Raw genomic sequence first — 18,173 nt, 5'->3', positions numbered from 1 at the left:
GTATTCCAGGATTTCATTCATGAGGTGCTCCGGGAGTTTCTCCACCGCTTTGTCCTAGTCTACATCGACGACATACTCATATACTCCCGGAGCCAGGCCGAACATCGCCAACACGTTGCGGAGGTCCTCACCCGTCTTCGTCAGTACAACCTGTTCCTCAAGGCAGAGAAGTGCTCATTCCACCAACCTTCCGTCTCGTTCCTGGGTTACAACATAGACCACAGTGGCATCCGGATGGATGAGAGGAAGGTGGAATCCATTACCAACTGGCCAGAACCCACCACCATAAAAGAACTCCAGCGCTTCCTCGGATTCTCCAATTTCTACAGACGTTTCATCAAAGGTTACAGTTCCATCGTCCATCCACTTACCAGCCTGCTCCGCCATAAGCCCAAGTCTCTGTCCTGGACCCCGGCAGCCACCAACGCCTTTAACCAACTCAAAGAAGTCTTCACCACCGCTCCCTTACTCGTACATCCAGACCCAGAGAAACAATTCGTCGTCGAAGTGGACGCCTCAACAACTGGAGTGGGAGCGGTGTTGTCGCAGCAGCAGGGGACGCCAAGTAGACTCCATCCATGCGCCTTCTTCTCCCGCAAGCTCAGCCCGGCGGAAGTCAACTACTCCATCGGTGACAGGGAACTTCTGGCTGTAAAGCTTGCCTTGGAAGAGTGGAGGCATTGGCTGGAGGGAGCCAAGAACACGTAAAGGCTGACGCTCTCTCTCGTCTCCATGCTCCTGACGAACAGACCGAGGAACCTGAACCCATCATCCCGAGCTCTCTCATCGTGAGTCCTATTACCTGGTCAGAGGAGACCATCCCCTCCTCCAATGCCTCCACGAACCCTCCGCCGGGCTGTCCACCTGGCTTGCTGTACATTCCACGGACACGACGCACTCCCACCATTCACTCGGCTCACACGTCACTTGGCACTGGTCACCCGGGGGTCAATGAAACCCTCTCGTTGCTAAAAGAACGCTTCTGGTGGCCAGGGATGGCTTCGGATGTCAGAAGGTACGTGCAGGGCTGTAGGGAGTGTGCCATCTCCAAGTCTCCTCGTCATCTGCCAGCTGGGAAACTCCTTCCGCTGCCCGTTCCAGATCGCCCATGGTCACACCTAGGAGTGGATTTCATTACTGATCTCCCTGTCTCAGAAGGAAATACCACCATCCTAGTTGTTGTGGATCGCTTCTCCAAATCATGCCGTCTGATCCCACTTCCAGGATTACCCACTGCCATGGAGACCGCCGAAATACTCTTCAACCAAGTCTTCAGATACTTCGGAATACCAGAGGATATAGTCTCCGACCGAGGACCCCAGTTCATATCCAGAGTATGGAAGTCATTCCTCTCCCTCCTAGGTGTGGCCGTCAGCCTGACTTCCGGATACCACCCGCAATCGAACGGGCAGGCGGAAAGGAAGGTGCAGGAGATTGGCCGCTTCCTCCGTACCTTCTGTCATGACCACCAGGACTCTTGGAACCAGCTCCTGGGTTGGGCCGAGTACGCCCAAAACTCTCTCCGACAGTCAACTACAGGACTTACACCATTCCAGTGCGTACTCGGCTACCAACCCCCACTGTTCCCCTGGGATGGGGAACCCTCCAACGTTCCGGCAGTGGATTACTGGTTCCGAGAGAGCGAGAGGGTCTGGGACTCAGCACACCATCAACTGCAACGAGCCCTGCGCAGACGCAGGATGGTAGCCGACCTCAGACGTTCCAACACCCCTGTCTTCCAGCCTGGTCAGTTGGTTTGGCTATCCACCCGAGACATCAGACTGCGTCTGCCCTGCAGAAAGCTGAGTCCCAGGTTCATTGGCCCATTCCCCATCGTCAAGCAGGTCAACCCAGTCACCTATCAACTCCGTCTTCCACAAGGGTATCGTATACACCCCACTTTCCACGTGTCACTACTGAAAGCTCACCACCCTTCTGTTCTTCCCACAGGACCTGATGTGGCTCCCGCCAAACCCCCCCTTCCACTCATCCTGGAGGACGGAGCTGCGTATGAGGTTCGTGAGATCTTGAACTCCCGGCGTCGTGGTGGTCAGCTGGAATACCTAGTGGATTGGGAAGGATACGGCCCCGAAGAACGCTCCTGGGTCCCAAGGAACGACATCTTAGACCCCAGCTTACTCCAAACATTCCACGACAGTCACCCTGAGAAACCGGCACCGCGGGGAAGAGGACGACCACCACGGCGTCGGGGTCTTCGGCCCTCTGGAGCGGGCCGTGGAGTGGGGGGTGTCACAGACACGTCAGGTTCCAACCTCCACCAATCACAGCGCATGCCATTCCCAGAGTACTGATCACCGCCACCTGCACCTCATCACTCCACTCATCAACAGCACTATAAAGCACACACGCACACAGCACTCCACGTCCGGTCTCGTTCGCATATACTCCATGTTATGCTTACCTCAAGGACTTCTCTTCGTATACTCACCTGTCTCCAGCGTGTCTCCTTCCCTCTGTGTGCCTCGTCTGCTGTGTGGGTGTGTTCCAGTCAGCTCCCCTGTTCTCCAGCGATCTCCAAGCTCCAGCGTATATCTACCTGCAAAAGAAAGGACAGTAACTATACCTCATACTACCTGCTCAAACCACTCTTCAACCAGTTCACTCACCTGTGTGTGTTCACCTGCTCTACTGTGGTCAAATAAACAACCATTACCTGTTACATCTGTGTCTGTCTCCTGTATACCGTAACATAACGGCGAAGAAAAAAATCAATTTCCACAAAGACCTATATATTTATTTGAATGTAATGTGTATTTTCTGGTTGTATATAATGATTGTATAACATAACTGTGTAATAAACGTATTGGCTTCAAATGAATGGGGCTATCAAATGTGTGTAAACAAATGCTTTGGTCATAACAGGCAGGAGGGGCGATATTATTATTCTAAAACCACAAATTCTGAGGGGATCCCATGGTTTATATGTCTGTCAAAATGTCGCGCCAAGATTTGAACCGCATCCAGTCGAACCATTCAAACCAGTCAGGCAGAAGCGAGGCTTTGAACGTCATCAATGACGTCATTGATCTAAAGCGATACAAGCCTCGATTCGCGCTTCACTGAAAGCTTCCGGGATTTCTCGACACACGCTCCGAAGCCTCGGCACAGACTGTAACATCACTAGCAATGATGTTTTGTTTGCAGGAAATCTGGTATTTTGTCACACAGATGAAAATAGACACACAGGGAATCAAGGATCAACTCTAATGTAAGACTGTCGTGATGAAAAGGAGTCTAAATGTCCTTGATGGAAACAAGACACTGACTGTGTGACTGAGTTGAGTATTTGGGCAGCCCTTGATCGTGAATGTGATGAGATACAGATACACACAACTGGACAAGTGAGATGTTCCACTTGGAAGCTGGTAAGTAGGGTTGATTCCAGGTTGTCATTTTGAGTTACCCAGGACCTCTCTTCTGGGCCATACACCTCCCAGTCAGTGAGGTACTTGAAACAACCCCTATGGCACCCGGGAATCAAAGATCTCCTTCACTGCATAGACACTACATTCTCCGTTAATCCAAAGTTCCGGAAGACATGTTGTAACAGTGATTCTGAGGCTTGTGGACAGTAGGAAGGCCCTTCAGATGTACCATTCTGCAATCCTTATAGTCCAGGGTCCTTTGGATAGGACTGATATGAGGGAGGAAGGATGATTTCTTGTTCTTCAGGACAGATATTAGATAAATGGAGTCAAAACCGGGCCTGGTGAGAGTTCAACAATCTTGCTTCATGGAGGTTGCTGATGTTGTAGTTCTTAGTTCCAATGAGTTTAGTTTACGAAAGAAGGTGGTACATGGATCATAGGCGCCGATCCCGTGGGTGCTCAGGGGCTGGAGCACCCACGGAAATGGTCGAGCACCCACAGAAAAATACAAGATATTCTCCACTGATTTTAACCAATATAAAAATCGATTGGATCTTTTAGACATGATCCCTGTTTTATAGTTTATTTAAGGCCGTTTCTACAGCGATATTTTAATGGCAAACGTCGAGAGAGCATCCAAGTGATGCGCAAGCACAAATGGCTCTGCTCTCGATCAGATACATGCGCACGCTCAAACTCAAACTCTTTTTGCATCAGATATCAGCGAGACCATGACTCGCGACAACACTCGTGAAAAGAATGTGCTTTTGGGTTGAAATTGTCATCTTGCTGCATGGATATAATGCAAATAAAACATCCAGTTTATGTTGATTTGAGTTAAATAAGAAGCGGACTGGCGCTGAAACGAGTTGTTTTTTAAATCATGCCGAGGAATGTTATGGCTCATGTAAGTTAGTCTTCAGACATTGCTTGACTCTTCTTTCCAGTGAAATCGCTAGCAAAATGCACACAAACATTTTGATATACAAACATTAATGAACTTCTTTTAACTTAAAGAGGAAAAAAAAACTAAATGAGGGCAGATTCGAACCACTGATAATTAGAGCACGGCTGGACCTCTGACTCTATTGACAAAAATTCTACCACGAGACCATTAGGAAATACGAAAATTGAGCACGGATTTATCTAAAATATAATATAGATGTAATGGGGGGTGGGGGCACTGGGCACCCACCGGCAGAAACATAAATCGACGCCTATGACATGGATGGAGTTTAGCTGGATACTCCTGCTGCTGAGAGAATACTATTTGCCTGTGGTGGATGCGTCCACTGCAACTATGGCTATGTTTATGTAGCGCTTCCTCTCTGGCTAATAACTTGTAGATTAATAAATAAATAACTTGTTATATGCCAATCTATGGACCAGCGTCTCAGAAGAATAGATTCGCTGCTGAGAAAGATGCAACAACAACAGTGAACAGACTCGAAGAATGTTTTGGTTGAACACACAATGTGTATTTGTTTAGCAGCACTCAAAAGGTAAGTTGAATTACTGTGAAACAATGAAAACAGAAAGGAAAAAAAATATTTTAACAAATGAAATTCTTGTTTCTTGTTTGTTATCACTCTTTTGTTTTAGCAGGTTTCATGAACCTTTTCCCTCGGTTTTCAACAAGATAAGTTCTTTGTTCGTTCACTCAGTATTTGATTCACCATAATAAAGGTTGAATATGAACACTTATGTTACCTTTGTTAACTCTTTTTCTTCTTTAAATCAATGTGTTCAAGTATCAAAAACCCAAAAATGCATCACAGTTGTCAACACAACAGAAAATTAATGAAATTAATCAAAAAATAAAATAATGTCCTTCGATCTCAAAACCCTCAATTGTCTTTCAAGACTTTCAAATAATCCATAGAGAGATATAAATAACTTTTCTCTGTCGATGAGGAAAAAAACATAAAAAAGGAAGAGTTATTCAATTTCCTACCATTTGCAGAGTTCAGAAAAACTCCAAGAACAGACTCAAGGGAGACTCGCCAGTCCAAACCATCCTCAGAACCACTGGAAGGCCGGGACAAATCCAGAATGCAGGTACTGGAACATCTCGTCACATCAGACAGAGGACAGCAATTGAATTTGGAAAAGGACAGAACAACAAGAAAAAAAAAACCTGACCTTGAACAAACAAGGTCACAAAAATATCATGAATATCTTCATTGTTACAACATACATAAAGTTCTTAACTCATGAAAGTAAATTAATCACTATAAATCATTCATATTACACAGAACTTGAGTATTTTAAATATATGTACGTGTATTTTTCAAATATTGAATATTTTCTTTATATATGCAATGTCTGTGACAATTTTACCAACATAACACACTAATTAATATATAATTGACCGTCACATACTTGAGCACGCAGTTAGCTGTTATGTACCAAATACAGCATTTTTCATACATAAATCACTCACATATTCAATTTCTCTTGCTTTTTCCACTTACACAACAATAACGATTTGATTGGTGACGATTAACAAGGCAAATCGACTTACCAAGGAGATCGTTAAACTCAGAAAATTCCAGAATGGGACAGGTACAGCACGTCCCCTTTAAATCCTTTTCTTTACCCTTTTTAATCAAAAATACACTCCGTAAACACTTTAGCAACACTCTGTCGCTAGAAGAGCATGTATATCACCATACACTTTTAAATTTGCAAGTTAAATGTCCGTTTCACTCACATTACAATATCAATGTCATTCACAACAAATGGAAAAAAAATGTGTCACTTCACTCACATCAATCCATCGATAAAACTCATCTATATAAGATTATTTTCTTTGTTTCTGTACCCCAGAGCATCAGCGAACACCGCGCTCAGCAGGCATCTGTGCACGATAGAGAGTGCTGCCTCTGACTCCATGACAAAGAGTATAGAACCCCAGAAGCGACACTCTGATAATTTTCGGGTAACAGCCACTAGATGGCGCTCCGGTGGCGCGGCCGCCATTATGGCGTGAAAATACTAACTGGACCTAGAATCCGTCACATCTTACGCACCCAAAATCGACGAATTTCACTGCCAAATCAGAAGCGCAATAGAAGAGTTTTTTTTTTTTTTAATTAAGTCACCAGTAAATTGTATGGCTCCTACAGTAAATGTTGTATTGTCTTATATGTTTTATTTTACCACTTGTGGAATCCAACCATTCGTCCATCGAGGTAACGTAGTTAGCCTACTTTATCGAGTATTTCCATTTTATGCAACTTCACATAATTATTAATAGTAAATTAATAATTAATAAATTTAAGATCTTCTTGTTTGCAGCGAACAATATATTTCAGACCTAGTGGAGTAATATAGTATCTCCACTCTGAATTGAAATAGGCTATTGTACGTTTGAATGGATCACGCTACAAACATAATGATCTTATAATACATGATGCATTGCTGTGTCCGTTTTCGCATAATTCCCACTTTTGGACACTTTTGCTTTAACGGACATCAGACAACTGCAAAATCAAGCTGTTATATTCATATATTTATTGTCCAACATTCCCAATTTTTCTAATGCATGTCCTTAATTTAATTTCATATGTTGGTATTAATTCAGTGTTTATAATGCTAATTGTCAGAAAGCCCGCGCCGGAACGGAAAATACACAACGGTTTCTGACGGACTGATATGAGAGTTGCTACTTCCATCAGACTGATGAGAGAGCCAGCTCCAGCCGCGGTCTTCCCGATATTGTTCAGTGTTGTGCGTTCATGCAAAATTGTGAGTAATCATGTGAATATTGTTTATTCAACAAGTTGTTATTGTAAATGTCAGATGTTTGGCGAATGTTTGAGATATGGAAATGACGATCGCGGCGCGATCGCGGATAGACGCTAATCAGCCGCATCAGTATGATCATGTTGAGTTAACACGTGCCTTGTTATTATATGCTGCGTCATGCCGTGTATTGATGTTTATCATCTTATATAAGACCACAACACAACTTTCCATAACTCCACACAATTATATTGTAAATGGATATTACTGACTGCCTGACAAGTGCTATTAAAGAGAAGTTTGAAGAGGATATACTTCTCCTGTGCCTGATTCTCTTATCGGAATCATTGTCCATATTTGTCCGCTATCAGATCAATGATTTAAAATAGATGTTGGGAAGTGCTTCCCCACATAAATTGGTCCTTCGAGCCAGAGCTGGCAACAGCAAACAATATGGACACTGCAGCTAGTGATGCATCAGAGACTGTGGATAGACCCAAAAGACAGAGTAAACTGCCTTCTCATCTGGGTGACTATGAGGTTGGCTACATACCTCCAGTGGACCCTCCTCCAATCGCTTCTTCTCGCTGTCACAGCCAACATAAGAGCCAATCGAGGAAAACGTCCCATAGTAAAGCCAGCTCTCATTCCAGATCCAGTTGTCATTCCATTATCTGTGCCAGCTACTTCTGCTCTCACAAGCAGTCAGGCAGCCATAGTGGAGGAGAGAATCAAACAGCGGCAGTATGACGAGCTACTTCACCAAATAGAGGAGGACACACTGGCAGAAAAGGAATATCAGAGACTGCAAACCCAAGCTAAAGAGGCTCAGCGGGCTCAGGAAGAGGCTCTTATGGCAAAGGAGGCCTTATCTAATCAGTTAGAACGACGGCGCAAGTTGAAAAAAGCAGAAACTGATCTAGAAGTGGCCAAGCTGGTGTGTTCTCTACTCAGCAAAGATACAAGTTTGACTGATCCAGAGACTCGAGCATCACCTGACACAACCACCTCGGTTCCTTCATGCCAGCTCAGCCCTCTCACCTGCATGTCAGCAGTCTCCCTGCCCCTCAACTTCAGTGATGCAAGCCACACAGACTGTTCCAGAGGCACAGAGCACATTAAGAGGCTTGCACACAGTTCAGTCAACACCTAAAACTTCTCCCTTACCATTACAAGCGATTATGCCTACACAAGCTGCAGCTCTCACAGAGCAGTTCCCGTGTGCAGTCACTCAAGTCCAAGGGAGACCACAAGCCGCATACCCTATGGAAAACATGTCACCTGTTCCACAGCAGGCCAGCCCACTCTCACTGCCACTGCCCTCGTTAAACCCTATGCAACCAGCAGTGACATCACACACAGATAGCGTCCTGGTGTCACAGACTGTACCCCCTGTCGCAACCATTGCATCATCCTCAAATGTGAATACTCTGTTACCAAGCCAGGTAACCCCACCTATGGGTCAGACTAATCCCTTTTCAGCTACACAGCAGCAAGTGACAGTATCACATAACACACCCATCGGCCCTCATCCCTATCCAAATGCATCTGTTCCTCAAACTGGTTACTTGCCTCAACCCGGGACAGAGCTTCTGATGGCAGCTGCTTATGGTATCCCTCGCCCCACACTACCGGTGTTTGAGAGTGGCACCGAAAGTGACTTTGCTTTGTTAAAATTGGCCTTGGATAATTTATTAAGCCACCATACTCACATTAGCGAGCAGTACAAATATCAAGTGTTGCTGAGTCATCTGAAATTTGCTAGCGCTCAACAGTTGGCTAAGGCATATATGCACCACCCACAACCATACACCGCAGCTTTGCAGGAGAAGTATGGCCAGCCAAGGCAGCTTGTGCAAGCAGAATTAGGTGCTATCATGAGTACTCCGCCGCTCAGAATGGGTGATACCAATGCATTTGACTCGTTTGCCTTGTCTATTCAATCCCTGGTAGGCATGTTAAGGACTCTGGAGGGTCAGAATGGATATGAGCTTATGTGTGGTTCTCATGTAGACCGCCTTCTGGGAAAGATGTAGACCGCCTTCTGGGAAAGATGCCACCCGCTTACTGAGATGGCTTTGTAGAATACTGTCTAAGCCATGGTATTCTTCAGACTGGTACAGATGGAACCTACACCCTCCCCGACTTGGCAGCTTGGTTACAAACAAAGTCACAAGCAAAGCGCATCTCTAGTCGAGCTGCTGCCATGTTTCAATCTGACACAACCAAGTCATATAGCAAGAACAAGAGAACCACACCTTATCGGGAGCGGTCGACACCTGTACTTCTGACATCAGAGAAAAATGCCAAGCCCTCTGAACCTGCGCAGGCGAAAGTCAGCTCCAAGCCAAAGCCCTATTGTCCTCATTGCAACAACCAAGATCATTATCTCAACTCCTGTGATAAATTCAAGAGGCTGACCACCACACAGATCGTCACCTGGATCACAGAAGGTAAACGTTGTTGGAAATGTGGCCGAAATCATCCAGTGGACTCCTGTAACCTTAAGCGGCCCTGCAAAGTCTGCAAAGAATTGCACCTTACTGTCCTACACGAGTCTGTCAAAGATACTTCCCGAGCAGTGCTTATGGTGAGTTTGCCATCCACACTGATCTATCTTGATAGGCCCAATCGATCACAGAAAGTTATGCTTAAGGTTGTCAAAGTTCTCTTGCACAGTGGTGGCCAAGCAATTGAAGCTCATGCTGTCCTAGATGATGGCTCTGAAAGAACCATCATCCTTCCTCCAGTAATTCAGCAGCTTGTGTTAAATGGAGCTCCAGAAGTTCTCCCTCTACAGACAATCCAACAAAGTCATACCAAACTTGAAGGGTACACAGTAACCTTGGAGGTCTCTCCCATCACCAAACCAACAGAGAGGTATGTCATTCATAATGCCTTTACTGCTTCTGGTCTATGTCTTGCTGAACACACTTACCCTGTGGCAGCTCTTCAGAAAGCATATCGGCACCTGAAAGGTCTACCACTACAACCCGTAGACAAAGTCAAACCCTTACTCCTCATAGGGTCTGATATGCCACACCTCCTGACTCCGATTCAGCCAGTGCGTAGCGGAGCAGAGGGTGGCCCTGTTGCCATATGTACCAAGCTTGGTTGGGTATTGCAAGGCCCAATGTGTCCAATTCAGCCCCCTAAAGGCCAGCAACAATGCCTTCATATTATGACAGCCCAACACGTGACGAGCTGTATCAGCATGTGGAGAGTTTGTGGCAAATTGACACCTTGCCATACAATGAAAAGTTGATCACAAGATCAAAACAAGACCAACAATGCTATAACCTCTTGCAGTCTGCTACTGTCAGAGTAGACGTGAATGGTATCCAACGATATGCTACTCCGCTATTAAGGCGTACTCCTATCATCTTGCTGCATGCAGGCAAAGAGGCTGTGCTCTCCACTCTTAGAAACATAGAAAGAAAGCTGGCCAAGTATCCTGAGCAAGCTCAAACTTACTGTTCTGAAATTCAAAAGCTTGAATCAGCAGGCTACATTGCCAAGATAACACCAGAGGAGGCAGACAAGTCCGCAGAGTCATGGTTCATTCCGCACCACATGGTGCATCATAACGGGAAGGACCGAATAGTCTTCAACTGTTCCTTCCAATACCATGGTCAAAGCTTAAATGAACAACTCCTTCCAGGGCCAACTCTGGGTCCATCTTTGCTAGGTGTCATACTGAGGTTCAGGCAACATGCCGTTGCAGTGAGTGGGGACATCAAAGGCATGTTCCACCAAGTACGTCTCTTACCTGGTGACAAGTCAGTGCTGCGATTCATCTGGAGGAACATGGATAGGGAAGCTGACCCAGACATCTACGAGTGGCAGGTACTTCCCTTTGGTACGACCTGCAGCCCGTGCTGCGCCATTTATGCTCTTCAGTATCATGCCCAGCAACACAAAGACACCATGGCTGGCTTAGCTGAAATTGTGGAGAACTCATTCTACGTCGACAACTGTCTTCACAGCACTCCTGACCAAGGTGAGGCCAGAGCCATTATAGATGGATTGCGTCAGTCTTTGCTACAGGGAGGATTTGAGATCAGACAGTGGGCGAGCAATATACCATCCACCCTCAGGCACCTCCCATCGGAAGCCAGATCAGCTAGTAGTGAGTGCTGGTTGTCTCAGAGTGGCACAGACATGCAGGAACCTACCCTCGGTCTACAGTGGAATTGCCTTGATGACACCCTCGGGTATAAGAACCGCTTAGCAGAGCCTGTTCAGCCCACCATGAGAAATCTGTATAAAACTTTAGCAAGCCAATTCGACCCTTTGGGTTTTATCATACCATTCACCACAAGGGCTAAGATTCTTATTCAGGATCTTTGGAAATACAACCTCAGCTGGGATGACCCTGTCGAACCCCTACATCTGCGTGAGAAATGGTCCACATGGGTCGCAGAGCTTTCCAGTATCACCAAAGTACAATTCCCCCGACCTTATGCTCCTGGCAAATCAGACACTCCTTCCACCATTAGGGAGTTGCATGTCTTTTGTGACGCCTCGGAGAAGGTATATGGTTCCGTGGCCTATCTTCGGATCACAGACAACAGTGAGAAAGTCCATGTCACTTTTGTCCTAGCTCGGTCTAGAGTGGCCCCACGTAAATGCCTATCTATGCCACGTCTAGAGCTGTGTGCTGCGCTGTCTGGATCCCAGATGGCCAAAGTGATACAGGCTGAACTGACCCTTCCCATAAACCAAGTTACATATTGGACTGATTCCACTACTGTGTTGCATTGGTTAATGTCAGAGTCATGCCGATACAAGGTGTTTGTGGGGTCACGAGTAGCCGAGATTCAGACTTTGACAGATGTTACTAGGTGGAGGTATGTTGACTCCGCTCGAAACCCAGCTGACCACATCACCAGAGGTCTCACCTTAACAGAGTTAGTAAGCTCTCACCAATGGAGATCTGGGCCATCCTTTCTGACTGAATCACTGGATACGTGGCCATTAATACCCAGCACAGGCACTGAGCCTGACCTTAGTGAGATGAAAAGGTCATTCTTTGTTGGAGCAGTCACTGTTCCTAGTCCAGTGCTTTCAGACCTCAGTCAGTTCAGAACCTGGAAGGAGCTAGTTCAAGCTGCTGTCAATTCCTGTGATGGGGCGCCCAGTACTGACGCCGCTTGTGAAGCCTCAAAGTTTATTCAGGCAGAGAAGTTTCTCTTAGCACAGGCACAGCTTGATTCATTCCCAGACGAATTCAGAGCTTTGAAAGCTGGTCAGTCCATTCCAACAGACAGTCGCCTGAGCTCTCTCGCTCCAGAGTATGATAAAGATACTGGTCTTATCAGAGTGGGTGGACGACTTCGTCAAATCGAAACCCTGCCTTCCGATACCATCCACCCAATTGTCCTAGACCCAAAACATCAGGTCACAAAGCTACTCATTCAAGACAGATCAACAACTCCACCATCCTGGTGCAGAGCGAGTTCTAGCAGAGCTACGCCATAGATTCTGGGTGCTTAGAGGCCGTGAAGCTGTACGCAAACACCAACATTCCTGTCAGGATTGCCAGTTTTGGCACACCAAGCCACAGAATCCACAGATGGCTGACCTCCCACTCTGTAGGTTACGCCTCTTCAAACCACCATTCTACTCCACCGGCGTAGACTGCTTTGGGCCCTTTCATGTAAAGATAGGCCGGCGCCAAGAAAAGAGATGGGGGATTTTATACAAGTGTTTAACAACCAGATGTTTACATCTTGATCTCCTTGAACACTTGGACACTGATGCCTTCCTCCTTTCTTTACGACGCTTTATAGCCCGTAGAGGGAAGCCTTTCGAGTTATTATGTGACAATGGCACAAACTTCACTGGAGGCGATCATGAGTTAAAGGACAGTTTTGGTCAAATGGCTCCTGAACTTCAGACACAGCTGGCTAAACAGCAGATCCAGTTTCGCTATAACCCACCGAGTGCCCCTCACTTCGGCGGAACATGGGAGCGAGAAGTGAAATCAATTAAGGCTGCCTTGCGAGTCATTCTACGAGAACAATCTGTGACTGAATCTGTCCTGCAAACACTACTAGTGGAGGTTGAGGGCATACTCAACTCCAAGCCGCTTGGCTATGTCTCATCAGACATTGCAGACCTGGATCCCGTGACTCCAAACATGTTACTCATGGGACGCCGTGATGCTTCATTGCCACAAGTCCTTTATGACTCCTGTGAGCTCTTGGGGAAACGCAGGTGGTGACATAGCCAGGTATTGGCTGATCAGTTCTGGACCACTTTCATCCGCTGCTACTTACCAGAACTACAGGGCAGACAGAAGTGGAGACTGGATGGCAAAGAGTTGGCAGTGGGACATGTGGTCCTCCTAATTGATCATCAACTCCCACGAGCTCTGTGGCCTGTGGGTACTGTGGCAGAGACCTATGCAGGGCCCGATGGGAAGGTTCGGACGGCCAAAGTCCAAGTCAGAGACAAGATGTACACACGCCCTGTTGTGAAACTAATTCAACTCCCCCAAATGACAGATGATGATACAAACCCTCCGGACGGACTTTCTTAACAAATACAATTATCCTGACAGATAATTGGGGGCGGCTGTGTCAGAAAGCCCGCGCCGGAACGGAAAATACACAACGGTTTCTGACGGACTGATATGAGAGTTGCTACTTCCATCAGACTGATGAGAGAGCCAGCTCCAGCCGCGCTCTTCCCGATATTGTTCAGTGTTGTGCGTTCATGCAAAATTGTGAGTAATCATGTGAATATTGTTTATTCAACAAGTTGTTATTGTAAATGTCAGATGTTTGGCGAATGTTTGAGATATGCAAATGACGATTGCGGCGCGATCGCGGATAGACGCTAATCTTGTCAGCCGCATCAGTATGATCACGTTGAGTTAACACGTGCCTTGTTATTATATGCTGCGTCATGCCGTGTATTGATGTTTATCATTTTATATAAGACCACAACACAACTTTCCATAACTCCACACAATTATATTGTAAATGGATATTACTGACTGCCTGACAAGTGCTATTAAAGAGAAGTTTGAAGAGGATATACTTCTCCTGTGCCTGATTCTCTTATCGGAATCATTGTCCATATTTGTCCGCCATCAGATCCATGATTTAAAATAGATGTTGGGAAGTGCTTCCCCACACTAATACTAGATCGTTTAAAGAATTTTAACCCAAACTGATTGGATTTCTAGAGAGCAAAGGTTTTGTGAAAAAAAGTGGAAGACTTAAAGGTGGTCTAAACGAACCTTGGTGGAGTAACTTCCTGTTGATGTTCGAAGTGTTGTCAAACAAAACAGGCTAGCTGTGTTCAGGGGACAGGCAGCTAGCGGATAGTGAGGAGATGTTTTGGCCTAAAAACACGTGACATCGCTTAGAGCACCTTTAAACACAAAGTCTGTAAAATAAACTGTTAAAAAGATTTGATGATCACTAGTTATAGTATTTTATTCTGTGTTTTCATCATTCAGGTTGAATTTTAGCTTTAATGTACATTTTTTAACAAAGCAGCTGATATTGCCATAGAAACTAGTGGACTGGCCGACTCGCTTTCACCACAAAATGGCGGAAACGCAGGGCGGCTGCTGGGCGCCGGTCTGGCAATGGAACGTTCTATTGAGTGTCGCTTCTTGTTAGTGTATATTCTTTGTGCACGAGCAAATTTCGTACAAAACCCATAAATAATTTTTTTCCGCTGCGCCACACTCTCAGCTCACAGCTCTCATTGGCCCATCTCAAGTTCAAACCTGATTGCTATTATTCACATTAATATCCAAATAAAAATATATGTTTATATAAAATTAATATTTTCTTTTATGAATATAATTAGTAGTTTTCAGTAATTTTCACATTATTATGTTATTATATTAATAACATTATTTATTTATTCTTATATTATACCAATTTTTGTCAATCCAAATGAATCTAAACATTGTAATCTGATTCAAATATCCGTTTATATGTGTTTTATACATTCTGATTAAAACTTTTGTGCACACGCTCTGCGTGTGACGTCATATCAATCACAACTGTGGAGACAACCATGGACGTGACACCAACTGAGCTCATCGTTACTTTTGCCCTGTTGGCATACACATTCATAAGGGGCTGTTCACATATCGCATCTTTTGTGTGCGCAAATTCATTATTTCAAATGTAGGCGCGGCAAGCGCACTCATCATAGGAGCGACGCGGTTGCAGAGTGCTCTTTTTTTTTTAGAGGCGCCTATGCCGCCACGAGATGAAAACATCTCAACTTTTCATAATTTCCACATTTTTAGAATCTTTACAACTAAAGACACGAACGTGAACTTGCGCACTGCATAATGCATGTCAACATTGTGCAACACTGTGCATGTGCCCCAGAGACTTCTGAATACAATTGAGAAAGTAGTTGCATTCAAGCATTTACATGGTCATTTTTTTGCTGTTGGATCGGATTAGAAAATGAATAAACCACCCCTTCCAATCCGATCGAAATTTAATTGGGATCGAGCTCAGTCGGCTTGATTAAGGTGTTTACATGAATGTTTTTCAATCCGATTGAGCTGTCAATCCGATTACAAATGGAAATGTAGCCAATATATAGACCTCTTTAGAGCAGACGTCACAATTACGTCACTTGCAGCTGCGCGCGCATAGTGGTTGCAGAAAAATAGCGGTAGCAATTGGAGGAAAATGTGCAAAATCCACAGAATAAGAGAAAAACGTTTTGTTGTGCCTCTGGATGTTGGAATCGGAATGCAAAAAAATATAGTCTTCATTTTTAAAGAAAACCATCGTTGAAAACGTCCTTTGAAGCTAAACGGAGACGTTTCACAGACTGCACTGATGACACCTGCAAGGATTAGTCTACTATTAAAGCAGGAATTTGATGTAAACAGTAAGTCTACATATTATTACAATATTCACATATGCAGTTCAGAGGACATACATACATAGCAGTTACAGCATGAAATAATATTTAAACCTATAACATTTTACATAGATAACCTTTAAACATAGTCTATAAAATTTTTATTTCACAATTCTGACTTTTTTTCTTGCATTTGCGTGTTTATGACTCCCAATTCGGCCATTATAACTCGCAATTGTGAGTTTATTTCACAATTCTGAGGGGAAAAAAGTCAGAATTGCGGGATAAATTGCAATTCAGAAAACGAGTATAACGAGTTACAGGATAACGAGCATATCTCACAATTCTGTTTTTCTTTGTAAGAAATGTGAGATATAAACTCAGGTTTGCGAGAAATAAAAGTCAGAATTGTGAGATATAAACTCGAAATTAACTTTTTTTTATTCTTTTATTTCGTGGCTTCCATAGACTGCTACTGCTCAACTGTAATTTTCTGCAACCAGGTAGGCTCCGCCCATAAAAAACGTCATCGCTGTTTGCAAACACCAAATTGGTCTATAGGTAAATCAAGATTGAGATGGACAAGAATTGGCACTCATGAAGGCATCCTTCAAGCTTTGGAAGGTGTAGGAGGCATCGGGATTACAGGACAGAGACTTGGGCTTTGAAGTTAGGAATGAGATTAATGGAGCATCAATCATGTAGTTATGGATGTTACTTTTAGAGAAATTGGAGAAACCCAGGAAGCATTGAAGATCTACCATAGTAGGAAGTAGCCGGGTTTGAACTGCTTCGACCTTACCTGAGTCCATCTGCATGCCCAATGTTGTAGCTCAGGAACTGCAATGAAAAAGAAAAAAAAAATCTCAGCCTTGAGAAACAAGTGTTGTTGTTGCAGTTTCTCTAGTTCCAGGGACTGTGGTGCTCAGTCTGGCTGCAAGAGAAGTTAAGGATGTCATCAATGTAGACCAGAATGAAGCAGAGGAGGTAAACCTTGAAAAATGGAGGGAGCATTGGCTAGCACATTTGGCATGACCTGGTAGAGGCCTGTAGGTGTCACAAAAGGAGTCTTCCACATCCGTTTCATATTCTGATGAGGTTGTAGGCACTGCAGTTATCAAGCCTTGTAAACATTGTTGTTTCTTAAAACAATTCCAGGGCTGGGGAAGACGGTAGCAATACTTGACTGTGATGATATTGATGGCATGGTAATTGATGCAGAATTGCAAGTCTGAAGGTGATGATGCACGGGGCAACTTTTTGAGCAATGTTGCCGGGCAGTGTTGCTGAGCAACGTTGCTTGGGCACTTTCCCACTGAGAATGAGCAACAAATTTATATCTGGATACGTTAGATCGGGCGTGAGCAATTTTTTGAGATTCTCCAATCAGAATGTTAGCAGCCGATCACATGACCAGTTCGGAGATTTCAGAAAAAATTCAAACAAGATGGCGGCCTCTCAGCGGCAGTGGAGCGGAGAAAAGGAGTGTGAACTTACATCTTTTTATGCTAGTAAGTTGTCATGCGTCAACCCAAAACAGGGAATTTACCTCATATATTGCTTAAAATACAGACAACTGTCCAAAGTAATGCGTGTAAGCCAGGGGTAGGCAAGTTCGGTCCTAGAGAGCCGTTGTCCTGCAGAGTTTAGCTCCAACCCTGAAAAAAAAACCTTCAGCTGCCTATAGCCTTAGTAATCCTGAAGAGCTTGATTAGTTTTTTCAGGTGTGTTTGATTAAGGTTGGAGCTAAACTCAGCAGGACAGCGGCTCTCTAGGACCGAACTTGCCTACCCCTGGTGTAAGCTGTAATTAAGCCATTGAATGTTTTCATTTAAATACTAAAAAGACGGAGTCTGTTTCACGTCTGTAGCAGCATAGGTTGTAGGGCGTATGGCACGTAAATGTAGCTTTTGATGCGATCGACGCGGGTTCGATTCCGCCTTTTGCTGAACTCGCTTTTCTCCCTTTTCCTATCACAAATCAGATCGGAAAGGCATTTATTTTTAATAAAAATGAAGAAAATATTTGAAAAATTGAAAAAGTGCCTAACAAGTGTTTATAATAAAGTATTTATTGGGTTGGCAATAGATTTGCTCCTCTCTGATTAGTTGCTGCCTATTGTCTGTTGTCCTAATTAGCTGCCCTGTGTCTCATCAGGTTGTCCGTTGACGGCAACATTGT

General features: G+C 44.6%; 2 protein-coding genes across 2 annotated transcripts; both read left to right on the top strand.

Annotated features, from left to right (window-relative positions):
* The first annotated feature begins 7,098 nt into the window (after positions 1-7,098).
* LOC125276388 lies at positions 7,099-8,289 on the top strand. Its single transcript, XM_048203808.1, has 2 exons — positions 7,099-7,139; positions 7,351-8,289. The coding sequence occupies exon 2, from the start codon at positions 7,609-7,611 to the stop codon at positions 8,287-8,289; it is 681 nt and encodes a 226-aa protein (XP_048059765.1). The 5' UTR covers positions 7,099-7,139; positions 7,351-7,608.
* Positions 8,290-12,697: 4,408 nt separating this feature from the next.
* LOC125277653 lies at positions 12,698-14,274 on the top strand. Its single transcript, XM_048206118.1, has 2 exons — positions 12,698-13,866; positions 14,083-14,274. Exon 1 carries the CDS (start codon positions 12,712-12,714, stop codon positions 13,360-13,362), a length of 651 nt encoding a protein of 216 aa, XP_048062075.1. The 5' UTR covers positions 12,698-12,711; the 3' UTR covers positions 13,363-13,866; positions 14,083-14,274.
* Positions 14,275-18,173: the final 3,899 nt, after the last annotated feature.

Source organism: Megalobrama amblycephala, linkage group LG10, assembly GCF_018812025.1.
Source record: "Megalobrama amblycephala isolate DHTTF-2021 linkage group LG10, ASM1881202v1, whole genome shotgun sequence".
NCBI classification, from domain to species: domain Eukaryota; kingdom Metazoa; phylum Chordata; class Actinopteri; order Cypriniformes; family Xenocyprididae; genus Megalobrama; species Megalobrama amblycephala.
The sequence above is the reverse complement of the archived record's forward strand: the minus strand, read 5'-3'. Positions and strand labels throughout refer to the sequence as shown.